Consider the following 27,275-nt stretch of genomic DNA (forward strand, 5'->3'; position numbering starts at 1 on the left):
ATTGCTGCTCTATGAAGTAGTGTGTTACCTGTATTATTCTGTACATTAACATCAGCTCCAGCCTTCAGTAACACATCAACACACTCTGTAGATTCCATATTGCTGCTGCTGTATGAAGTTGTGTGTCACCTGTATTATTCTGTACATTAACATCAGCTCCAGCCTTCAGTAACACATCAACACACTCAGTAGATCCTCGTCCTGCTGCTCCTGCTGTATGAAGTGGTGTGTCACCTGTATTATTCTGTACATTAACATCAGCTCCAGCCTTCAGTAACACATCAACACACTCTGTAGATCCCCGTCCTGTTGCTGCTATATGAAGTGGTGTGTTACCTGTATTATTCTGTACATTAACATCAGCTCCAGCCTTCAGTAACCCCATAACACACTCTGTAGATTTCAATATTGTTGCTGCTGTATGTGAAGTGGTGTGTCACCTGTATTATTCTGTACATTAACATCAGCTCCAGCCTTCAGTAACACATCAACACACTCTGTAGATCCCCATATTGCTGCTGCTGTATGAAGTTGTGTGTCACCTGTATTATTCTGTACATTAACATCAGCTCCAGCCTTCAGTAACACATCAACACACTCTGTAGATTCCCCATATTGCTGCTGCTATGAAGTAGTGTGTCACCTGTATTATTCTGTACATTAACATCAGCTCCAGCCTTCAGTAACACATCAACACACTCTGTAGATCCCCATATTGCTGCTGCTGTATGAAGTTGTACATTGTGTCACCTGTATTACTCTGTACATTAACATCACCTCCAGCCTTCAGTAACACATCAACACAGTCTGTAGATCCCTACTGTTGCTATATGAAGTGGTGTGTTACCTGTATTATTCTGTACATTAACATCAGCTCCAGCCTTCAGTAACACATCAACACACTCTGTAGATTCCCATATTGCTGCTCTATGAAGTAGTGTGTCACCTGTATTATTCTGTACATTAACATCAGCTCCAGCCTTCAGTAACACATCAACACACTCTGTAGATTCCCGTATTGCTGCTGCTGTATGAAGTTGTGTGTCACCTGTATTACTCTGTACATTAACATCAGCTCCAGCCTTCAGTAACACATCAACACACTCTGTAGATCCCCATATTGCTGCTGCTGTATGAAGTGGTGTGTCACCTGTATTATTCTGTATATTAACATTAGCTCCAGCCTTCAGTAACACATCAACACACTCTGTAGATCCCCATCCTGCTGCTGCTATATGTAAGTGGTGTGTCACCTGTATTATTCTGTACATTAACATCAGCTCCAGCCTTCAGTAACACATCAACACACTCAGTAGATCTCACTACTGCTGCTGTATGAAGTGGTGTGTCACCTGTATTATTCTGTACACTAACATCAGCTCCAGCCTTCAGTAACACATCAACACACTCTGTAGATCCCCATACTGCTGCTGCTGTATGAAGTGGCGTGTCACCTGTATTATTCTGTTTGGCTCGTCACGCCGAAGACCCGGGATCGAATCCCCACATGGACACAATGTGTGAAGCCCATTTTTCTGGTGTCCCCCGCCGTGATGTTGCTGGAATATTGCTAAAAGCGTCGCAAAACCAAACTCACTCAGTCAGTCAGTGTATTATTCTGTACATTAACATCAGCTCCAGCCTTCAGTAACACATCAACACACTCAGTAGATTCCCATATTGCTGCTCTATGAAGTAGTGTGTCACCTGTATTATTCTGTACATTAACATCAGCTCCAGCCTTCAGTAACACATCAACACACTCTGTAGATTCCCATATTGCTGCTGCTGTATGAAGTAGTGTGTCACCTGTATTATTCTGTACATTAACATCAGCTCCAGCCTTCAGTAACACATCAACAGACTCAGTAGATTCCCATATTGCTGCTGTATGAAGTGGTGTGTCACCTGTATTATTCTATACATTAACATCAGCTCCAGCCTTCAGTAACACGACAACACACTCTGTAGATCCCCATATTGCTGCTGCTGTATGAAGTTGTGTGTCACCTGTATTTTTCTGTACATTAACATCACCTCCAGCCTTCAGTAACACATCAACACACTCAGTAGATCTCACTACTGCTGCTATATGAAGTGGTGTGTCACCTGTATTATTCTGTACACTAACATCAGCTCCAGCCTTCAGTAACACATCAACACACTCTGTAGATCCCCATACTGCTGCTGCTATATGAAGTGGCGTGTCACCTGTATTATTCTGTTTGGCTCGTCACGCCGAAGACCCGGGATCAAATCCCTACATGGACACAATGTGTGAAGCCCATTTCTGGTGTCCCCCACCGTGATGTTGCTGGAATATTGCTAAAAGCGTCGCAAAACCAAACTCAGTCAGTCAGTGTATTATTCTGTACATTAACATCAGCTCCAGCCTTCAGTAACACATCAACACACTCTGTAGATCCCCATATTGCTGCTCTATGAAGTAGTGTGTCACCTGTATTATTCTGTATATTAACATTACCTCCAGCCTTCAGTAACACATCAACACACTCTGTAGATCCCCGTCCTGCTGCTCCTGCTGTATGAAGTTGTGTGTCACCTGTATTACTCTGTACATTAACATCAGCTCCAGCCTTCAGTAACACATCAACACAGTCTGCACATCCCCAACCTGTTGCTATGCTGTATGAAGTGGTGTGTTACCTGTATTATTCTGTACATTAACATCAGCTCCAGCCTTCAGTAACACATCAACACATTCTGTAGATTCCTATATTGCTGCTGTATGAAGTAGTGTGTCACCTGTATTATTCTGTACATTAACATCAGCTCCAGCCTTCAGTAACACATCAACACACTCTGTAGATCCCCTTACTAATGCTGCTATATGAAGTGGTGTGTCACCTGTATTTTTCTGTACATTAACATCAGCTTCAGCCTTCAGTAACACATCAACACACTCAGTAGATTGCCGTATTGCTGCTGCTGTATGACGTTGTGTGTCACCTGTATTACTCTGTACATTAACATCACCTCTAGCCTTCAGTAACACATCAACACACTCTGTAGATCCCCATATTGCTGCTGCTGTATGAAGTTGTGTGTCACCTGTATTATTTTGTACATTAACATTAGCTCCAGCCTTCAGTAACACATCAACACACTCTGTAGATCCCCGTCCTGCTGCTCCTGCTGTATGAAGTGGTGTGTTACCTGTATTTTTCTGTACATTAACATCACCTCCAGCCTTCAGTAACACATCAACACACTCTGTAGATCCCCTTACTAATGCTGCTATATGAAGTGGTGTGTCACCTGTATTTTTCTGTACATTAACATCAGCTCCAGCCTTCAGTAACACATCAACACACTCTGTAGATCCCCGTCCTGCTGCTCCTGCTGTATGAAGTTGTGTGTCACCTGTATTACTCTGTACATTAACATCAGCTCCAGCCTTCAGTAACACATCAACACAGTCTGCACATCCCCAACCTGTTGCTATGTGAAGTGGTGTGTTACCTGTATTATTCTGTACATTAACATCACCTCCAGCCTTCAGTAACACATCAACACATTCTGTAGATTCCTATATTGCTGCTGTATGAAGTAGTGTGTCACCTGTATTATTCTGTACATTAACATCAGCTCCAGCCTTCAGTAACACATCAACACACTCTGTAGATCCCCATACTGCTGCTGCTATATGAAGTGGCGTGTCACCTGTATTATTCTGTTTGGCTCGTCACGCCGAAGACCCGGGATCGAATCCCCACATGGACACGATGTGTGAAGCCCATTTCTGGTGTCCCCCGCCGTGATGTTGCTGGAATATTGCTAAAAGCGTCGCAAAACCAAACTCAGTCAGTCAGTCAGTCAGTGTATTATTCTGTACATTAACATCAGCTCCAGCCTTCAGTAACACATCAACACACTCTGAAGATCCCCGTCCTGCTGCTATATGAAGTGGTGTGTCACCTGTATTATTCTGTACCATTAACATCAGCTCCAGCTTTCAGTAACACACACTCTGTAGATCCCCGTCCTGCTGCTCCTGCTGTATGAAGTTGTGTGTTACCTGTATTTTTCTGTACATTAACATCAGCTCCATCCTTCAGTAACACATCAACACACTCTGTAGATCCCCATATTGCTGCTGCTGTATGAAGTTGTGTGTCACCTGTATTACTCTGTACATTAACATCAGCTCCAGCCTTCAGTAACACATCAACACACTCTGTAGATTCCCATATTGCTGCTGCTGTATGAAGTTGTGTGTCACCTGTATTACTCTGTACATTAACATCAGCTCCAGCCTTCAGTAACACATCAACACAGTCTGCACATCCCCAACCTGTTACTATGTGAAGTGGTGTGTTACCTGTATTATTCTGTACATTAACATCAGCTCCAGCCTTCAGTAACACATCAACACACTCTGTAGATTCCCATATTGCTGCTGTATGAAGTAGTGTGTCACCTGTATTATTCTGTACATTAACATCAGCTTCAGCCTTCAGTAACACATCAACACACTCTGTAGATTCCCGTATTGCTGCTGCTGTATGACGTTGTGTGTCACCTGTATTACTCTGTACATTAACATCACCTCCAGCCTTCAGTAACACATCAACACACTCTGTAGATCCCCATATTGCTGCTGCTGTATGAAGTTGTGTGTCACATGTATTATTCTGTATATTAACATTAGCTCCAGCCTTCAGTAACACATCAACACACTCTGTAGATCCCCGTCCTGCTGCTCCTGCTGTATGAAGTGGTGTGTTACCTGTATTTTTCTGTACATTAACATCAGCTCCAGCCTTCAGTAACACATCAACACACTCTGTAGATCCCTCCACTAATGCTGCTATATGAAGTGGTGTGTCACCTGTATTATTCTGTACATTAACATCAGCTCCAGCCTTCAGTAACACATCAACACACTCTGTAGATCCCCATATTGCTGCTGCTGTATGAAGTGGTGTGTCACCTGTATTATTCTGTATATTAACATTAGCTCCAGCCTTCAGTAACACATCAACACACTCTGTAGATCCCCGTCCTGCTGCTCCTGCTGTATGAAGTGGTGTGTTACCTGTATTATTCTGTACATTAACATCAGCTCCAGCCTTCAGTAACACATCAACACACTCTGTAGATCCCCATACTGCTGCTGCTGTATGAAGTTGTGTGTCACCTGTATTACTCTGTACATTAACATCAGCTCCAGCCTTCAGTAACACATCAACACACTCTGTAGATTCCCATATTGCTGCTGTATGAAGTAGGGTAGTATATACAATGGGGGTACGAAATCACTTTCAGCAAAAGTCTCTGCAAAGCCTTACTTCCCAAATAAGGCTTTTGTTCAGGCCCTTAGATATCGCCCCATTACCCCTACTATAAAAAAGTTTGAGACGCTAGCGGGATACGAACTCCACATGTATACCTCACAGCCGCACCACTTAACTACCGGGGACATGGGTGAAGTATGTCGGTTTAACGGGTCTATCCTTAGATAGCGAACTAGCACTTTCCTGATCATGTGACATGTAGTGTTGACAGGATACTATATTGGGATTACTTGGTAAGTGTTAAATATTTTGCTTGGGGGGTAACATTGTGCCATACGGTACGATCAATAATTCCTGTCTAACGAGCCCTCTCCCTGGCCCATCTCTCAAATAGTACAAGTTCAGCTCGTCAGCTTTCATGTCCACTTTATCTATGTTGTAAGTTTTGACTGACCATATTGGGTCAGTGGCTCGCTTACGGCTATCACCCTCGTGTTCCCCCGGCTGGTATAGATACCTCACTAGGGCCCTATCTGGTATCTGTTTCTCTTTCCCATGCAATGGAGCAGCAGACTCTGCCACTATTGATTTTAGTTTGATAGCGTCTGCCGGTTTCTTGTCGGTGAGACTGGTGGCTTCATGGTTGATTGCCGACACCACCTTAGGTAACCTCGCGACCCATTCAGTCGATCGCTTCCCTGGGTTGGCCATCTCCCTCGCATACTGATGCCCGAATAAGCGCTCAGCCAAAGTTCTATTGAATCTCTCAACTATGGCTTGGCTGCGATGGGCTCCTGCCGTGCCACGACTGACCTTTGTATCGTGTTTGTCTAACAGGTGTGACACGACACCCATGAACTCCCGCCCGGGGTCAACTTGCAGCTCTGTTGGCCACGTCAGTGGACTGCGTTTGTATATGCGTTCGAATCCTCTGGCTACCTGGGCAGAATCTTTCGCAGTCAAGGGTTCGGCTTCCTTGTAGCGACTGGCTACGTCCACTACGATTAAGGCATACTTGTACCTCTTGTCATGGGGTAGGAATAGGAGGTCGGCCTGGTGAACGCTATTGGGTATGTTAATACCAAACTTCCTTCTAGGCACGTAGCGTGGTGGCGGTAAATAGATCTGCCAAAGGGCTTGTTTTTCAAGCCACGCTTTGGCCTCCTCCGGGGGTACTCGCGCCATTTTAGCCAGCTTATCTACAGCGCTAGCTCCTTTCCAGTACCCACGCGGGCTGTAGTAAATAGCCTCAAACTTTCTCTGGTTCCGTGACATGTCACCTAGACAGGGTATCCTGTTTATATACATCTATGTTCTTGGTTCAATTTTCTCATGCCTGTACGCGTACTTGTTTATCCCATCAATAGCTATCCAACGTTTAGTGTCCATCGGCGACAGGGACGTCTTGTTTATAGTAAGTCTGTATATCCTATGCCCATCACTTCTAAGTGTGTTCATTTTATGTCTAAAGGTACGGGTCTTGAACAGGGCTTCCTTGACTCTGGCGTGTTTGATGTGTTGTTCAACCACGTACTTCTTAACACCCTTAGCCTTCCGGATCTCACCATTGTCGGCCTTCAGGATGGAGTACATCTTAGGCCTCAAACCTATGTACTCGGCTATGGGCGTGCCAGCACACTCGTCCTTCATCTTACCTAGGACCTTTTTATTTACCATGCTGTGTATGGCATGGTCCTTGGGGTAGTCACTGGTGTTGTACAAATCGAGGTGTTTTTTCATGTCCTCGTACACGTCCTCGGTTCGAATTTCCATCAGCAGGGAATCCGTGTCAGTGTACAGCACTTCACACCTGTCGTCGTACTGTTTCTTCAGCTCGTTGTAGTAAAAGTCGTACATCAGGTGTTTGGATAAATCGAGGATGCTCATCCCCATGTGGCTTTTCATCTTGTGTAGGGCAACTAGGTCATCTGTGAATATCTTTCTACGGTTGAATGCCGGACTGGCTATCAGTCTCCTGAGCTTGTCTTCCTCATTCAACCGAACCAGCTTCACGGTCACGCGTTTCCTCAGGTTCTCCATAGTCTTACCAAACACCGAGTTGTTCATGAGCTTGTAGAGATTTTTCTCAAAGTCACTGGTGGCAAGCTTTCGGAGGTCTGTGTTCATTCTGATGTAAAGGTTCCATCCATGGGCTCTGGTTGAACACGAGCACCCTGTGTATTTTGGTCAGCCTCATACCCAACGACAGGTACAGCTGTAGGTTGCGATAGTGAACGATGTGCTTGGTCTTATTCATTAAGTTGGGCACGAGTTTTTCAACGTCTGCCACCCGCCCACCTAACAAGTTATGTTGGTACTCAGACATCCAGTCTAGGTTAACCCTCATACGTTCGGGGGCCAGGGGGTAGCTGTTGTGTGATGTGTGTAATGCCTTGGGGTATTCCAAGTCAACCTCGAGGATATAACCTTTGTTCGAATCTGGTGCGATGCTCATAACATCGACCTCATGTGATGCCCATTCGAATCCCCCTGTGGGTAGATACTGGCTCATGGCCCAGCCGTACAGGTTGTAGGCATCGAGGTAGAGAATATGATTGGTTGGCTTGCTCGGGTCGTAGCCTTTCACGTATTGATTATTTGCTTTCGCGTATCGTTTAGTTGCCATGGAAATCCCGCTTTTCGCAAGCCTTTCTCAATGAATAGGTGCATGTCATAATCTGTGAGCAATTCCAACTTAACTTCGGTCTTTTTCAGCAAGGCATCCCACGACAGACCTGGGCTGGTGTAATACCATGCGGGGTCGAGTTTATACTGTTTGAAACACGTCCGCCTAAAGGTCTCAAACACGTCAGCTAACAGCAGTACATCTGTCCTCAAGTACAGGTCGTGATAGTCACCCAGATTCTTACAACCCAGTTTATTCCATACGTTAATCGCTTGCGAGTAATCGTCTTGGGATATTGCCGAGTCTGTCAGATTGCTGTAAAATTCTCTGATGGGGGGTAGTCTGGTCTCAGCGAACTTGGCCCAACTATCCATGTACTCATAGGGGTACACACCCTTCCTCATCAGCAGGGGTTTAGTCTCGGCGTCTGTGTATCGATCGGTAATAGGGAAGGTATCGTTGGCCTTGACCAGACTGTCGAGTGACGACAGGAGGAACTGAACCGAGTCGATGAACCTCAGGCCGTTTAAGCTGAAGGAAATGTATCTCTCCATGTTGTTGGGGATGCACGTCAGGTTGCCATCGACTTTCGCGATGGCCTGCATGATTAAGTGAGAGTCGTACCCTCTCAAGTTGTGAAAGACCACGGGGATGTTTATTGTCTTAGGGGTGATTCTAAGCTTGAGGTTACACGCGCTGTGAGTGGCGCCTCTTTACTTACAGGTTATGTGGCAGTGATCTCTCACCGAATCACCGTTAAGTGGTGAGTCACACACGTGACAATTAGTGCTACAGGCGTGAGCTAGCCGGTCGGCTTTAGTCATACGCATGGGAGCGACTGTATACAGTGCATTCCTAATAATTTTTTCTTCCTCCTGCAAACACTTTAAAAACCTTTCAGCCGTGTCGGGACCCCTATACACTACGGGAGCTTTCGTTTCCCCATCACAACGGACGACAATGTATCCAAACCCACAAGCCTCATGCTCCTGTGTTTTCTGTGTGGTGGGAGTACCCCCGGCAGTCTCAACAGGTTTGACCAAGGCTTCAAAGTCGGCGTATATGACATAAGGCACAGACATTTGGTTCTTGTGGTTGCCGAATTTTAGGATATTGTCACCTTCCTTAGGCATGTCGACTCGTATGGCCGTCTGCCCCACACCTTGGCAATCCTCCCTGTGGGATTCTAATAAATCAGCTCGTGTGAAGCCATGTAGGCACCGTTCGCAGAAGTGGCTCTTTTCTCTGTGTGCCGATTGGTCATACAACAGCCTGCTAAAGTGTTTTATCCACACATAGTGGTACTTGTCGCGTCGTTGGATCATGAATATATTGATAACGCGGTGGGGTCCCCCCAGTTGGGGTTCCCCGAATGCTGGGCTGACCCTGTGTACTATTGTTGTGTTGCCTTCGTGCCTAAAGACGTTTATGGCTATATTATTCTGTTTTTCTATTTTAGTGATCTGAGATATGGGGGTGGGTTCATCTAATCCATCCCAGTTGAGCCCATCGTCTTGGGGATAACTAGAAGGCCTGTTCGAATTAGTGTCAGCTGGAAACAAGGCTGACCTGATAGCTAACCTCAAGCAATCGTCTCCTCTATTCTTGACGTTGACCATGGCCTGTTTTTTCTTATAGTAGGGGGGCAAGTCTAGGTATGACCCGCCTCTGAACGGCACGTAGTTAGCTATGTCTAGATAGACATTATCAATTTAATCTACAGCCGACCCGGACCCCAAGTGTGTGTAGCATTCTAGGTATTCTCGTATCTGCTGAAAACTGGTATCGATTGATGCGTCTATGGTCTCTGTATGCGTGGCGATTTCTTGTTTACCTCGGAAGTAAGGCTGAACGTACTCAGTGACCGCAGTGGGGGTTCCCCCCGCTCCCACCTGCTTATCGAGTGACATTTTCACTGTGATCTGAAATTTGATACTTCCCAGATTGTTTAGTTCCTGGTTGACTTTATCAGCTATCAGAGGCTTGATATCTGTTATGTCTATGTTCCTATCAACATGCATGCGCCAGCCTCTCAAATAGTTGCCTACAGCACGCTCAGTGCGCATGAACTGTAGGTCAATAGCTCTATTCTGCCGTAATAGTTCTACAAGCTGTGGTTTCCTCATACGGGAATAACCACCCAAACCCAAATTGCGTACCTCAGCTTTTAATTGTTTTACAGTGGGAGGTTGCGCTACGGGGGCATGTGATAACAATGCGACTAACCCAGCTCTCCCCAGGTTGGAATAACCCGTGAGCCCAAGCTGTTTTGCTTGGACTTTTAATTGTTTTACCGTAGGAGGGGCTTGTATGTTAAGTAATCTCAACAAGGCTGGCTTCCTCATTCTAGAGTAACCGATCACCCCTCTCTGTCTCGCGATCTGCTTGAGCTCACGGATAGTAGTCATAGTTGCATACACACCTAAGAATATCAATCTCTAATTGGGCCACCGTAAAGGTAAAAAATATTGAGGCACCTCTATACTTAGATGGGCCGTTTCAATCCAGTACTTACACTGTTGGATATAGTATTCCTTGAAGTTGAACAGGTATTCCTGTATACTTGTAAAACAATTTATTTGGTATTGAGTCGTGATGTCCCGCCCACATGTGAAGGGGCGAGTATACTTAACACCCTCCTCAATCCATGCCACTTCCAATATGACCTGAAATCTGAAGCGTCCCCATAAGTTCAGTTCATCTTTGAGTATGTTTTTGACCAGAGATTCGATCTCAATTTCCTCAAACATAGTTATCCTTAGGTGTGCACAGTCTCTAATTGGGGACTTATCCTGAGAAGTCGCCTACGTTCTTTTATGTAGGCCTTTATATTCTCGTAGATGAGGTGATGTCTGACTATGTTCGCCCCGTGAGCTTTACATAGGCAGTAGTGCCCTTTAACCCCTATACCACACACAGAACACGTGTAGTTAGGGCTTCCCATGTGGAAACAACAGTACCCCTCAGTCCTGCATTTCCTACCACAGGCTTCTTTCTTCCCCATAAGTATGTATTTGCATATGTAGGGAGCAGGTCTCATCTTTAGCATATTTATACGAGTATTTAGTCTAATTGTTTTGCAACCAACGCAGTCGCTGCTATACCCACCGTGATGAAGACCAGTTCACGGTCCATTTGCCCCTTGGATGGTGTGTAGTACTGAGCGAGTGTGGGCTTATGTAGGGGTTTCAGCTGTTTACCTGTTAGTAGGTAGTATTCTCTTGCTGCGTCGTCGACATCATGGAATGTTTTAACGGCATGGCTCTCACGCCTGAGTTGTTCTTTAATGTAATCGATCCTCTGGAAACGTTTTTTAGCGTACTCGGTCTGTGCCGTCTGTAATTTCTCAATAGCGAGGTCATGCCGCTTTCTCTCTGCCTGTATTTCAGCCGCGTGTGACTCTCGTAGTTTCGAGAAGAAGAAATTAATCGCCGCTGTCACCGGGGCTAACAACATACCGTATTTGTGGTACAGCTCGCAGCTGATGGAGCTCAAGGCGTGTTCAATAAAAGGGTCTTTCTCGAGGTCCTCCCACAGGTAAAGTCGACGCTCCGGGGGGATGGGAAGGAAGAATGACGCAATACCAGTGTATATCTGGGTCATAGCTGATCCTATTGTCTTCGTCATCTCGGCACCGAGTCTAGCTTCGTATCTCGCGTACAGCTTATCGATTTCTTCGGCTGACATTTTGTGAATTTTATCGGGAGTGTACTCCCCAAAGTAATGTTTGGCTTTGCCACCAACAGCCAACGCCACCAGTTTCTCTCGCTTGTCGTCACTCACCTGTGGTGATTGTGGCACCAACAGTTGCTCTAGCAATTCATCACACTCCATCTTATAATGTAACAAGTAAGTTTTAGTTTTAACAATATAATACCCTATGCAGGCAAAACACAGAGAAATGAAGGTTAAGTTGCACACGACGAACACTTCAAATACCATAGCTACTCATGCTAAAAGCTAAGTTTTACTTAGCATTTGCTTAGCATTGCTAAGCTTTGCTTAGCTTTTACTTAGCATTGCTAAGCTTTGCTTAGCTTTGCTTAGCTAAAACACCCTATAGGCCACTGGTTGGTCGGTCTTGAGCACTAGCTTAGCATGTTTAGTTTCAGCGAGCTGTTTCTTCACCCGTTCCCGTTCTAATTTACTCATCACATCGTTCTCTCTCAAACACTCGTCGAACGAATCCCTGCCCTTGCAGTGAAATGGGGCCACCCATCGCGTCTGCTCCCTGAGGTCTTTCAACACCGAGTTGAACTTCTGCGTTAGCACCCAGACGCTGTGTATTGTGTGCCGGCCGGAGAAGGCCAGGTACGATAGCATATCTCTCTTTTTTGTTATCTCACGATTAGCGCTGCAGTCGTCCAGTATGAGCAGTGTCACTCCCCTTTAAATTTCCCGTGAAGAGCTTTCAACCAGTCCTGCAGACGTGTTCCCGGGTCGACTCTGTGTACGTCCGGGTCCGTCATCAACCAAGGTCTTTCCGTGTACGTTTTATTCATGCTCAGAGTAGGGCACATGATAACGATGTCGTCGAACACATCCCTGTAGTACCCCTCCAACATATCCAACACGAAAACGGTCTTCCCACAACCAGTCTGCCCGCACACTATGGCGCAGTGTGGGTCGCGGGGCAAATCAAAAATGGCTTGCGGCCGTCAATAGATGGCTTGCACGAATCTCCCATTGTCTATGTTAAGTTGCGCGTCCATAATCACGTACAGATATAATTTCAACTTGCCCGCGGGTTGAGCCTTCTTGGTAATCTGGATTGTTATCCCCTCACTGCCGTTGTCTATGCGGCGACCGCTACCGTGCAGTTTATCGTCATCCGTGGATCGCATGTCCAACCACAGCACGTACTTGTTGGTCAAGTATTCACCGATATGCACGGAGGATAGGTCCAGGTCTTTGGTAATGTATGGGTGTTGTTTGATGGCCGGTAGCTTTTTTATCTCATCCCACAGCTGGTATGCCCTCATACCATGACTGAACAGCTGGTTGGGCACGCCCTCGATGGTCACTTCCACCTTTTCAATCTCGGGGTTGAAAAATCTTCTCGCTGTCCCTCCGGAACGGCTCATAATCCTCCACGGGGACGACCAGGATGCCTTTCATCGATCGCGCCGGCATGTTCAGGTTGATATTCCACACAGTGTCGCTCTTATCTCGCACGACCAATCAATGCCGAAGTATACGATCGTACAGGATGGCCACCTTCCCCGAGTACTGACTTCGTACCTGCCTTTCCAGCTCCGGTCTAGTGACCATGTCGAACTCCAGAGAGATGTTGTCGATGACGTAACTGGCCTCATCACCGTTCGGCGTACGCACTACCTTGCTGTAGTCGTTAAACGTTAGCTCGTATTCAAGCCTATCACCCAGTGCGGCCTGGTAAAACGGCGCGTGTCCCGTGAGCAACTCGAAGTCGAGCGGCACGCAGAACCTGTTCCCGTACGCTTGGGCGATGGCCTTTTCACCGTCCGATATCTTGTCTAGCTGTTCTTGCGTGAAGCCATACCCTATGTGCAACCGAGTCGATTTGCTGATACCTTGGTACACGTCATTGACGCGTTCTCCCTCGCTTTTCCAGAGGTCCCCGTAGCAGTGAAACACGTCGCTGTCATCGATGCTCAACACCTCATTACCGCTGATCTTGATCGTGGTTTTCTTGATGATGGCTCGACCTACGTTCCGCACTAGCTCGCGTTTGTCGTTGGTGGAGGTCATCGTGAGGTTGAACGCCAGTCGAACCGTGCCTGGTACAATGAGGTCATTCTCTCCAAGGTTTGGGAATCTAACCAGCAGCGTTTGGTTTTGATCTATCTTGCTGGGATTGTTGGTGATGGTCACCGACTGGCGCACGGCTCTGACGCCTAGAGGCTCTCTTGATCTTCTGAAAAAGGATCTAGTTTTCTACCATACATTGTTATATAAATGAAATATATAAGTTTTAATACTAAATAATGGCTGAATACATACCTATGGATGATATGAGTGCCCTGGAGGATGAAACCTCATTCGAGGATGAAACCTCACTCCCCTTAAGTACTGAACTTGTACAGCCGGCTGTCGATGATTATTACGACGCAGTTGAAAATAGAGACAACATCCAGCCGTTGGGAAGGGATTATGCTAAGTTTACCGTCGATAAGAAGGGCACGCTGCGATTGAAGGCTCACCCGGGGTTCGATATCATAAAAAAAGACGGGAAGCCGTATGCTTTGTCAACACTCACCAGTCGCCCTGGTGGGGGTCAGCTGATCCGTGATGAACTATGAACTAAGCTTCATAGATTAAGGTGGCGCGCGGCCTAAGCTTCCCCCGAAGGTCGTCCAAGATCTGCAAGCAGCCAGCCCCAAAGGTGATGAAGGTGATATACCCCAACGTGCTAAAGAAACGTCGGACAGTATCGAAAAAATATTGGCTACGTACCATGACAACCCCTTGCCGGGGCTCGAATTTCCCCTGAGGGAACTGTACGGTCTAGACGAAGCCTTGAAACATGTACGCGGAGAACTAGTGAACAACATGGGGAAACTGAATGAAATCGAGGAGCACATCGCTCGCGAGAAAATAAAACTCGCCGAAGCGGATGGTGATATGAAACGGCGTATTGAGGAGAGAATAAAAAACTTGGAAGACGAGAGAGGGACTCGGTGGGAATCCGCTTCCTCTAACCGGGAAGCCCTCCGATCACAGATCAGTAGAGTACGGGAAACCATCGATCGAGTCCTAAATGAAGACACCACGCTAGCTGACAGGATTTGGATCCTCTTCCGAGAGCAAGGCATCACCATCGCCAGCATTCTGACTGCATTGGGCTTCATCATATCAACCCTGGTGGTGTCGTTGACAGGGGGTACCCCCACGCCTGCTGGCACACCACCAAGTGGTGGGGGCGTCAAATCCTGGATGAAAAAACTCGGGGAGGACCTGGCTAAACTGGCTGGTAAGGCCGCCGAAGCCCTACCCAGCATCCTGGGTAGCATCGTCTCGTGGTTGCTGAGCGTTCTGGCTAAAACTGCCACGTGGCTTAGCCAAAACCTGTGGGCAGCCATCGTCGCCATGGTGGGTCTGTTGTACGTAGCGGCTAAGGAATTTTTAACCAAATATGTCCCAAAGCTACCCCACCAACCACCAGGGCTGTTTTACTATCGATGTGCTGCTGCTGTGCAGGTGTGTGTGACCCCACAGGGTGTGTGTGTTGAACCCTAGGCTCCGGGGGTGGCGCCACTATATCCGTTTCAACCGTCGTGGGTGGCGGGACGTGAGGGGTGTTAACATCGGGGTTGACGCCCAACTTTTGGTCCGCCGTGGCTTTGACTATTTCGTTGTTGTATCCCGTCACTTTTTTTACTCTCAGTTGCATATCACTCGGAGCCATGTACAGTCCCACGTCGAACACGTAGTCGACTTTCGACCTGGCGTATTCCAACACGGTGATGGCACTCGGGAGATCAACTGGAGCATTGATAGCATCCTCAACGTTGACAACGAACTGTTTCTGAGCGTCGTAAGCAGTCCCCTTACCCAGGATGTTGGAACGCGTTTGCGTCTGCGCACCCAACAGCGCCCACACGTACGTTCGAATCGAGTCGTTCAACCTGATTACCCGGCACGAGTAAACCCTTTCGACGTGTCCAACATAAACTTTTTCCAACCGTCTGCGGTTGACTGCTCCACTTTCTGGACGGTGAAAGCAACACCACCTTTAAAATTCATACGGTCATCCCTCCATTCATTACTCGACAAAGCAAAGTCCTGGCGTAGTACATCTCGTTTCAGTAAATCATCACTGACTTCTTTCACGGGTCCCCCCCCATCATATGGAATACCCAACCCATGGTTCGGCCCCGGCAAACGCCAATCCGTCTTCGGGTTTAGTTCGAATTCGTTGCAAATACGTTCGTAGGCCCGTCTATCGTACTGGTTGTTTACTGCGTTCCACGCCTTGTCCTGTGGGAGCGGGGCGCTGATCTCTTTAAGGATACGCCTGACCTGGTAGTACACGTGGAACGTGAATACAGACTGACTCAGCGGTCCGCACCGAGTGTCGGTCAATGTCACACCACACCCCGTTGTAGCGCACCACACGGCGAAGTTGAGTTGATTCGGCCAGAACTGCATCGGGTTGTTGAACCAAGTGTGGACTGCCTTGACGTTAGTCACCAAAAGCTTATACAGGCTGAACACCTCTAAAAGCTGGTAGTCGAAATGCATCCCATCAGCGAGTACGATCTTCATGGGTGAGAAATCTACGTCCAATTTACGGTAAAACACTCCAGGGGAGTACATTTTAAAAATATTATATAATGAGTATATATACTCTAACATGTACATGACACTTCCAGGAATAACGAGCGGTGAGGCTGTTCAGCTGACGCACGCGGTCGATAACACGTTGGGTCAACTCGAAGTCGCACTCTGCGATATCACCTACCTACCGCAATAGACTAATATCAACGCCAGCAACAATAAGCTGTTCGTCAGTGGAGCTCGCAGCCAGATAACTGATGGCTACTACAGCGTGTGCTCACTAAGCGACGAGGTCTTCAAGCCCCTGGGAGCCGAACTCAAGATGAACGACTCAAACGGCACAGTGGTGTTAATCAACAACGGAAGAAACTCCTTGAGACTCGGCCGGACATTGGCGAGGACACTTGGTATGTCGCCTGACGAGATAAAACCAACAACTACCGTCACAGGCATGAAGTTACCCGACCTAGTACTGTACCGAGAGCTGTACATTCATCTCGGCCAGGTGAGCACAACGTACAACATTCAAGGGGGTCACCATTCCACTATACTGAGAGCAGTGCCGGTGAAAATGGAGAAATACAACGACAGTAGAACCGAGTCGTTTTCACCGCGGCAGTATAAGAGGTTGACTCAGGGCAACATCCATGAGCTGATGATATCGGTGTTAGATATAAATCATAATCCCGTGAATATAGGATACCTCAGTATAACGCTTCACATAAAATGACCAGCGCACAAGGACCCGGGTTGAAAAAATGCATCAATGTGGGGATCTCCGACCTCGGGGACACACGTGGTTTCGACGTTCCCGGAGTAGATGGTAAATTGTACGCCTTGCAACTGAAAAACAACATTTACAAACGCGTTGAAGTCCCCTCCGGTGGAGCCCTAGGTGATATAGTAGATACCTCAAGAGCGGTCGTCAACACTAAGTACACCCTAGTCAACACCGGTGATGATAAACGGATAATATACCCATCGTTCGGGGGCAAACTGTTCGACTTAGACGATGTTGAGAGCACTACTGTCGCCCGAAACAAGCAATATACGCTCGTCTTCAATGAAGATGACAAGTGGGTGTTGTTACCCGATAAAGACGACTGGTTTCTCAATATTAGGCTCGGCTCCCCCTATGTGTTCACGGATAACAAAGACAACCACCTAAACAAAGTCGTGAACAATGGAACCCTGCTAGTGTCTTACGTCCCGACTCAGAGACGTAGCGTAATCATCAGCCCAGTCGCCAGTATGGCAGCCCACATGCTATCGAGTAAACCGGGAATGCAAAACGTGACATTGCAGTTGGTGTCTGAATTCGAAGGCGTGGTCACCATCCTGGAGAGTCTACCGGTGAACTCAACACTGATCATCAAAGTCTACCTAGGAGAACCATCGCGGGGTGATGTCGAGATCGTGAAGGGGATCAAACTCGGGTGGGCGAAACAACACCAGTATCACGTTTGCACAGTTTACGTACGGGTGGGTGTCGGCTCCAACACCAGTCTGCAGGGAGTGACCGTGATCGTGGAAAACACAATATCACTAACCAAGATCTTCCTACCCGACAACATACACTTCATGGGGGTGAAATTAACCCCTGAGCTATTATCAGAAAACCAGTTGGAAACTATATCGTAATATTATTATAGCAATGACCAGTCATCGTCCCAACGCCACGCTTAACAATCTAGGGGACATGGAGGGATTCGATCAGCCTGGTGAGGAAGGCTCATACGTCCTACACTTGAAAGACAACGTGTATAGGCGGGCAGCAATGGCCGATCATCTACCAAAAATCACACTCAGGGACCTAGAGGGATTCGATCAGCTTGGTGGGGAAGGTGGCTCATATGTCCTACACTTGAAAGGCAATGTGTATAGGCGGGTGCCCCTAGCAGACTATAAAGAACCCGAATGGTTGATCAACATAACCCTCACCGCACCTTATATCTCATTAGACAAAGATGGCTATGTCTCCGAAATTAATAACAATGGCTTCATCCTCACGTCTTTCCTTCCAACTCACGAAATTATAGTTTCTAAAATACCATTTTACTCGGGCAACATGTTAGTTTCACCCGGGCGGTCACAGTTCACAGCCAGCAGATCCGATGCCATAGCAGGGTTTAAGACTATGGCCCCAGACTCCACACTCATCATAGAAATTGCTTATAAGGGCGAGTTTGATGGTTCAAACCTGGAACTTTTACGTGGGGTGAGAATAACTTTCCCCAAAGACACCTACACACGTTGCCGTATCGTTATACGATTGGGGGCCCATCCACTGAGATTACTGCCTCCCTTAATAGACGACCAGAATGTTGATATATCTCAGTTTTTACCTATTGATCCTTCCGATATCTCCACATACGAGAATATAAGCCTTATAAGGCTCAAGAACATTGATCGGTTATTACCTGAAGCCCAATTAAAAAATATCTAATAAGATATATTATAGGCACACAGGATGGGTCTGTACCCAGTCGTAGAGGAAGTAGCGAAGACCCTGGAAACTGTAGACGGGTTCCGTTTGAGACAGTTATGTGATGTAAAACGCCAACTAGAACAAGACCGCGACACGCGGAAAGCACCATGTAAGAAGTACCATAGAGCTTTCAATATCGTGGATGGGACTGATACTGCCCTTATGGCAACCAGCATGGGGCTAGGAGCGGCAGGTGTTGGGTTGTTAGCTACCATCGTGGCTACCCCCGTAGTGCTAGGCATTGAAATAACAGCTGGGGTGGCAGGGGTGTTAGGGTTGGCGCTTAAGTTTGCATCACGCAGACTGCATCGTAAGGCGTTGAAACACGACGAGATCAGGGTTCTAGCAGAAGCAAAGCTTAACACAGTAAGTGAGCGTATTTCCACGGTACTTACTGAAAACAAGATCTCGGAGGAGGAGTTTCGTTCAATCCTCTCTGAACTCGAAAAATATAACAAAATGAAACAAGAGATTCGATCCAAGTCTCGTAAGTCAGCTATCAGCGAGGATGAGCAAAAAAAGTACATAGAACAGGTAGTACAAAAAGCCCGGCAAGCCTTTATTACGAACACCAAAGAGATCATAGGCGATTCACATTAAACTGTTTTATTGAGATCAACGTGACATAGCGGCACATGGAGACGGAGCGATGATGAAATCCCAGGATAGACCCGCTAAACAGAGATACTTCAGCTGAGTCCCCGGTAGTTAAGTGGTGCGGCTGTTAGGTATACCCGGGAGTTCGTATCCCGCTAGCGTCTCAAACTTTTTTATAGTAGGGGTAATGGGGCGATATCTAAGGGCCTGAACAAAAGCCTTATTTGGGAAATAAGGCTTTGCAGAGGCTTTTGTTGAAAGTGATTTCGTACCCCCATTGTATATACTACTAGTAGTGTGTCACTTGTATTATTCTGTACATTAACATCAGCTCCAGCCTTCAGTAACACATCAACACACTCTGTAGATCCCCATATTGCTGCTCTATGAAGTGGTGTGTCACCTGTATTATTCTGTACCATTAACATCAGCTCCAGCCTTCAGTAACACATCAACACACTCTGTAGATCCCCATATTGCTGCTGCTGTATGAAGTGGTGTGTCACCTGTATTATTCTGTGCCATTAACATCAGCTCCAGCCTACAGTAACACATCAACACACTCTGTAGGTCCCCATATTGCTGCTGTATCAAGTGGTGTGTCACCTGTATTATACTGTACATTAACATCACCTTTAGACTTCAGTAACACATCAACACACTCTGTAGATCCCCACATGGCTGCTCTATGAAGTGGTGTGTCACCTGTATTATTCTGTACATTAACATCACCTCTAGACTTCAGTAACACATCAACACACACTGTAGATTCCCACATGGCTGCTCTATGAAGTGGTGTGTCACCTGTATTATTCTGTATATAAATATTTGCTCCAGCCTTCAGTAACACATCAACACACTCTGTAGATCCCCACATGGCTGTTCTATGAAGTGGTGTGTCACCTGTATTATTCTGTACCATTAACATCAGCTCCAGCCTTCAGTAACACATCAACACACACTCTGTAGATCTCACTTCTGCTGCTATCTGAAGTGGAGTGTCACCTGTATTATTCTGTACCATTAACATCAGCTCCAGCCTTCAGTAACCCCTTAACACACTCAGTAGATCTCACTCATGCTGCTCTATGAAGTGGTGTGTTACCTGTATTTTTCTGTACATTAACATCACCTTTAGCCTTCAGTAACACATCAACACACTCTGTAGATCCCCGTCCTGCTGCTATATGAAGTGGTGTGTCACCTGTATTATTTTTTACCATTAACATCAGCTCCAGCCTTCAGTAACACGTCAACACACACTGTAGATCCCCATATTGCTGCTGCTATATGAAGCGGTGTGTTACCTGTATTATTCTGTACATTAACATCAGTTCCAGCCTTCAGTAACACATCAACACACTCTGTAGATCCCCGTCCTGCTGCTATATGAAGCGGTGTGTCACCTGTATTGTTCTGTACCATTAACATCAGCTCCAGCCTTCAGTAACACATCAACACACTCTGTAGGTCCCCATATTGCTGCTGTATGAAGTGGTGTGTCACCTGTATTATTCTGTACCATTAACATCAGCTCCAGCCTTCAGTAACACAGCAATACACTCTGTAGGTCCCAATATTGCTGCTGTATGAAGTGGTGTGTCACCTGTATTATTCTGTACCATTAACATCAGCTCCAGCCTTCAGTAACACAGCAATACACTCTGTAGATTCCAAGTGTGTTGCTATATGAAGTGGTGTGTCACCTGTATTATTTTTTACCATTAACATCAGCTCCAGCCTTCAGTAACACGTCAACACACACTGTAGATCCCCATATTGCTGCTGCTGTATGAAGTGGTGTGTCACCTGTATTATTCTGTGCCATTAACATCAGCTCCAGCCTACAGTAAGACATCAACACACTCTGTAGGTCCCCATATTGCTGCTGTATCAAGTGGTGTGTCACCTGTATTATACTGTACATTAACATCACCTTTAGACTTCAGTAACACATCAACACACTCTGTAGATCCCCACATGGCTGCTCTATGAAGTGGTGTGTCACCTGTATTATTCTGTACATTAACATCACCTCTAGACTTCAGTAACACATCAACACACACTGTAGATTCCCACATGGCTGCTCTATGAAGTGGTGTGTCACCTGTATTATTCTGTATATAAATATTAGCTCCAGCCTTCAGTAACACATCAACACACTCTGTAGATCCCCACATGGCTGTTCTATGAAGTGGTGTGTCACCTGTATTATTCTGTACCATTAACATCAGCTCCAGCCTTCAGTAACACATCAACACACTCTGTAGATCTCACTCCTGCTGCTATCTGAAGTGGAGTGTCACCTGTATTATTCTGTACCATTAACATCAGCTCCAGCCTTCAGTAACCCCTTAACACACTCAGTAGATCTCACTCATGCTGCTCTATGAAGTGGTGTGTTACCTGTATTTTTCTGTACATTAACATCACCTTTAGCCTTCAGTAACACATCAACACACTCTGTAGATCCCCGTCCTGCTGCTATATGAAGTGGTGTGTCACCTGTATTATTTTTTACCATTAACATCAGCTCCAGCCTTCAGTAACACGTCAACACACACTGTAGATCCCCATATTGCTGCAGCTATATGAAGCGGTGTGTTACCTGTATTATTCTGTACATTAACATCAGTTCCAGCCTTCAGTAACACATCAACACACTCTGTAGGTCCCCATATTGCTGCTGTATGAAGTGGTGTGTCACCTGTATTATTCTGTACCATTAACATCAGCTCCAGCCTTCAGTAACACAGCAATACACTCTGTAGGTCCCCATATTGCTGCTGTATGAAGTGGTGTGTCACCTGTATTATTCTGTACCATTAACATCAGCTCCAGCCTTCAGTAACACAGCAATACACTCTGTAGATTCCAAGTGTGTTGCTATATGAAGTGGTGTGTCACCTGTATTATTTTTTACCATTAACATCAGCTCCAGCCTTCAGTAACACATCAACACACTCTGTAGATCTCACTCCTGCTGCTATCTGAAGTGGAGTGTCACCTGTATTATTCTGTACCATTAACATCAGCTCCAGCCTTCAGTAACCCCTTAACACACTCAGTAGATCTCACTCATGCTGCTCTATGAAGTGGTGTGTTACCTGTATTTTTCTGTACATTAACATCACCTTTAGCCTTCAGTAACACATCAACACACTCTGTAGATCCCCGTCCTGCTGCTATATGAAGTGGTGTGTCACCTGTATTATTTTTTACCATTAACATCAGCTCCAGCCTTCAGTAACACGTCAACACACACTGTAGATCCCCATATTGCTGCTGCTATATGAAGCGGTGTGTTACCTGTATTATTCTGTACATTAACATCAGTTCCAGCCTTCAGTAACACATCAACACACTCTGTAGGTCCCCATATTGCTGCTGTATGAAGTGGTGTGTCACCTGTATTATTCTGTACCATTAACATCAGCTCCAGCCTTCAGTAACACAGCAATACACTCTGTAGGTCCCCATATTGCTGCTGTATGAAGTGGTGTGTCACCTGTATTATTCTGTACCATTAACATCAGCTCCAGCCTTCAGTAACACAGCAATACACTCTGTAGATTCCAAGTGTGTTGCTATATGAAGTGGTGTGTCACCTGTATTATTTTTTACCATTAACATCAGCTCCAGCCTTCAGTAACACGTCAACACACACTGTAGATCCCCATATTGCTGCTGCTGTATGAAGTGGTGTGTCACCTGTATTATTCTGTGCCATTAACATCAGCTCCAGCCTACAGTAACACATCAACACACTCTGTAGGTCCCCATATTGCTGCTGTATCAAGTGGTGTGTCACCTGTATTATACTGTACATTAACATCACCTTTAGACTTCAGTAACACATCAACACACTCTGTAGATCCCCACATGGCTGCTCTATGAAGTGGTGTGTCACCTGTATTATTCTGTACATTAACATCACCTCTAGACTTCAGTAACACATCAACACACACTGTAGATTCCCACATGGCTGCTCTATGAAGTGGTGTGTCACCTGTATTATTCTGTATATAAATATTAGCTCCAGCCTTCAGTAACACATCAACACACTCTGTAAATCCCCACATGGCTGTTCTATGAAGTGGTGTGTCACCTGTATTATTCTGTACCATTAACATCAGCTCCAGCCTTCAGTAACACAGCAATACACTCTGTAGATTCCAAGTGTGTTGCTATATGAAGTGGTGTGTCACCTGTATTATTTTTTACCATTAACATCAGCTCCAGCCTTCAGTAACACGTCAACACACACTGTAGATCCCCATATTGCTGCTGCTGTATGAAGTGGTGTGTCACCTGTATTATTCTGTACATTAACATCAGCTCCAGCCTTCAGTAACACATCAACACACTCTGTAGATCCCCGTTCTAATGCTGCTATATGAAGTGGTGTGTTACCTGTATTATTCTGTACATTAACATCAGTTCCAGCCTTCAGTAACACATCAACACACTCTGTAGATCCCCGTCCTGCTGCTATATGAAGCGGTGTGTCACCTGTATTGTTCTGTACCATTAACATCAGCTCCAGCCTTCAGTAACACATCAACACACTCTGTAGATCCCCATATTGCTGCTGTATGAAGTGGTGTGTCACCTGTATTATTCTGTACCATTAACATCAGCTCCAGCCTTCAGTAACACAGCAATACACTCTGTAGATTCCAAGTGTGTTGCTATATTAAGTGGTGTGTCACCTGTATTATTCTGTACGTTAACATCAGCTCCAGCCTTCAGTAACACATCAACACACTCTGTACATCCCCATATTGCTGCTGCTGTATGATGTTGTGTGTCACCTGTATTATTCTGTACATTAACATCAGCTCCAGCCTTCAGTAACACATCAACACACTCTGTAGATCCCCGTCATGCCGCTATATGAAGCGGTGTGTCACCTGTATTATTCTGTACCATTAACATCAGCTCCAGCCTTCAGTAACACATCAACACACTCTGTAGATCCCCAAATGGCTCCTCTATGAAGTGGTGTGTCACCTGTATTATTCTTTACATTAACATCACCTCTACACTTCAGTAACACATCAACACATTCTGTACATCCCCATATTGCTGCTGCTGTATAAAGTTGTGTGTCACCTGTATTATTCTGTGTCATTAACATCAGCTCCAGCCTACAGTAACACATCAACACACTCTGTACATCCCCATATTGCTGCTGTATCAAGTGGTGTGTCACCTGTATTATTCTGTACTTTAACATCACCTCTAGACTTCAGTAACACATCAACACACTCTGTAGATCCCCACATGGCTGCTCTATGAAGTGGTGTGTCACCTGTATTATTCTGTACATTAACATCACCTCTAGACTTCAGTAACACATCAACACACACTGTAGATCCCCACATGGCTGCTCTATGAAGTGGTGTGTCACCTGTATTATTCTGTATATAAATATTAGCTCCAGCCTTCAGTAAAACATCAACACACTCTGTAGATCCCCACATGGCTGTTCTATGAAGTGGTGTGTCACCTGTATTATTCTGTACCATTAACATCAGCTCCAGCCTTCAGTAACACATCAACACACTCTGTAGATCTCTCCTGCTGTTATCTGAAGTGGAGTGTCACCTGTATTATTCTGTACCATTAACATCAGCTCCAGCCTTCAGTAACACATCAACACACTCTGTAGGTCCCCATATTGCTGCTGTATGAAGTGGTGTGTCACCTGTATTATTCTGTACATTAACATCAGCTCCAGCATTCAGTAACACATCAACACACTCTATAGATCCCCGTACTAATGCTGCTATATGAAGCGGTGTGTTACCTGTATTATTCTGTACATTAACATCAGCTCCAGCCTTCAGTAACACATCAACACACTCTGTAGATCCCCACATGGCTGCTCTATGAAGTGGTGTGTCACCTGTATTATTCTGTACGTTAACATCAGCTCCAGCCTTCAGTAACACATCAACACACTCTGTAGATCCCCGTCCTGCTGCTATATGAAGCGGTGTGTCACCTGTATTGTTCTCTACCATTAACATCAGCTCCAGCCTTCAGTAACACATCAACACACTCTGTAGGTCCCCATATTGCTGCTGTATGAAGTGGTGTGTCACCTGTATTATTCTGTACCATTAACATCAGCTCCAGCCTTCAATAACACAGCAATACACTCTGTAGATTCCAAGTGTGTTGCTATAAGAAGTGGTGTGTCACCTGTATTATTCTGTACCTTAACATCAGCTCCAGCCTTCAGTAACACATCAACACACTCTGTAGATCCCCATATTGCTGCTGCTGTATGATGTTGTGTGTCACCTGTATTATTCTGTACATTAACATCACCTCTACACTTCAGTAACACATCAACACACTCTGTACATCCCCATATTGCTGCTGCTGTATACAGTTGTGTGTCACCTGTATTATTCTGTATATTGACATCACCTCCAGCCTTCAGTAACACATCAACACACTCTGTAGATCCCCGTCTTGCCGCTATATGAAGCGGTGTGTCACCTGTATTGTTCTGTACCATTAACATCAGCTCCAGCCTTGAGTAACACATCAACACACTCTGTAGATCCCCATATTGCTGCTGTATGAAGTGGTGTGTCACCTGTATTATTTTGTACATTAACATCACCTCTAGAGTTCAGTAACACATCAACACAATCTGTAGATCCCCACATGGCTCCTCTATGAAGTGGTGTGTCACCTGTATTATTCTGTGCCATTAACATCAGCTCCAGCCTACAGTAACACATCAACACACTCTGTAGGTCCCCATATTGTTGCTGCCGTATGAAGTGGCGTGTTACCTGTATTATTCTGTACCAATAACATCAGCTCCAGCCTTCAGTAACACAGCAATACACTCTCTAGATACCAAGTTTGTTGCTATATGAAGTGGTGTGTCACCTGTATTATTCTGTACATTAACATCAGCTCCAGCCATCAGTAACACATCAACACACTCTGTAGATCCCCACATGGCTGTTCTATGAAGTGGTGTGTCACCTGTATTATTCTGTACCATTAACATCAGCTCCAGCCTTCAGTAACACATCAACACACTCTGTAGATCTCTCCTGCTGTTATCTGAAGTGGAGTGTCACCTGTATTATTCTGTACCATTAACATCAGCTCCAGCCTTCAGTAACACATCAACACACTCTGTAGGTCCCCATATTGCTGCTGTATGAAGTGGTGTGTCACCTGTATTATTCTGTACATTAACATCAGCTCCAGCATTCAGTAACACATCAACACACTCTATAGATCCCCGTACTAATGCTGCTATATGAAGCGGTGTGTTACCTGTATTATTCTGTACATTAACATCAGCTCCAGCCTTCAGTAACACATCAACACACTCTGTAGATCCCCACATGGCTGCTCTATGAAGTGGTGTGTCACCTGTATTATTCTGTACGTTAACATCAGCTCCAGCCTTCAGTAACACATCAACACACTCTGTAGATCCCCGTCCTGCTGCTATATGAAGCGGTGTGTCACCTGTATTGTTCTCTACCATTAACATCAGCTCCAGCCTTCAGTAACACATCAACACACTCTGTAGGTCCCCATATTGCTGCTGTATGAAGTGGTGTGTCACCTGTATTATTCTGTACCATTAACATCAGCTCCAGCCTTCAATAACACAGCAATACACTCTGTAGATTCCAAGTGTGTTGCTATAAGAAGTGGTGTGTCACCTGTATTATTCTGTACCTTAACATCAGCTCCAGCCTTCAGTAACACATCAACACACTCTGTAGATCCCCATATTGCTGCTGCTGTATGATGTTGTGTGTCACCTGTATTATTCTGTACATTAACATCACCTCTACACTTCAGTAACACATCAACACACTCTGTACATCCCCATATTGCTGCTGCTGTATACAGTTGTGTGTCACCTGTATTATTCTGTATATTGACATCACCTCCAGCCTTCAGTAACACATCAACACACTCTGTAGATCCCCGTCTTGCCGCTATATGAAGCGGTGTGTCACCTGTATTGTTCTGTACCATTAACATCAGCTCC

General features: G+C 45.6%; 1 protein-coding gene and 1 long non-coding RNA gene across 2 annotated transcripts in view; both read right to left on the bottom strand.

The window, feature by feature from the left end:
• Nucleotides 1-284: 284 nt before the first annotated feature.
• LOC124290354 (ankyrin repeat, PH and SEC7 domain containing protein secG-like) overlaps nucleotides 285-27,275 on the bottom strand; it is a gene marked incomplete at both ends in the record, with an annotated part of 35,098 nt that continues 8,107 nt past the window's right edge. The window contains 2 exons of the mRNA XM_046727062.1: nucleotides 285-380; nucleotides 26,587-26,681. Of these exons, the coding sequence (XP_046583018.1) occupies nucleotides 285-380; nucleotides 26,587-26,681 (191 nt within the window). The remainder of the gene's footprint in view (nucleotides 381-26,586; nucleotides 26,682-27,275) is intronic.
• Nucleotides 21,457-21,882, bottom strand: LOC124290345. The gene is made up of 3 exons (XR_006901900.1): nucleotides 21,837-21,882; nucleotides 21,681-21,733; nucleotides 21,457-21,581 (listed from the first exon to the last, which is right to left on the bottom strand). It is a non-coding gene; the product is annotated as an uncharacterized LOC124290345 (long non-coding RNA).

Source organism: Haliotis rubra, unplaced genomic scaffold, assembly GCF_003918875.1.
Source record: "Haliotis rubra isolate DU_JTF1 unplaced genomic scaffold, ASM391887v1 Scf462, whole genome shotgun sequence".
Taxonomy (NCBI): domain Eukaryota; kingdom Metazoa; phylum Mollusca; class Gastropoda; order Lepetellida; family Haliotidae; genus Haliotis; species Haliotis rubra.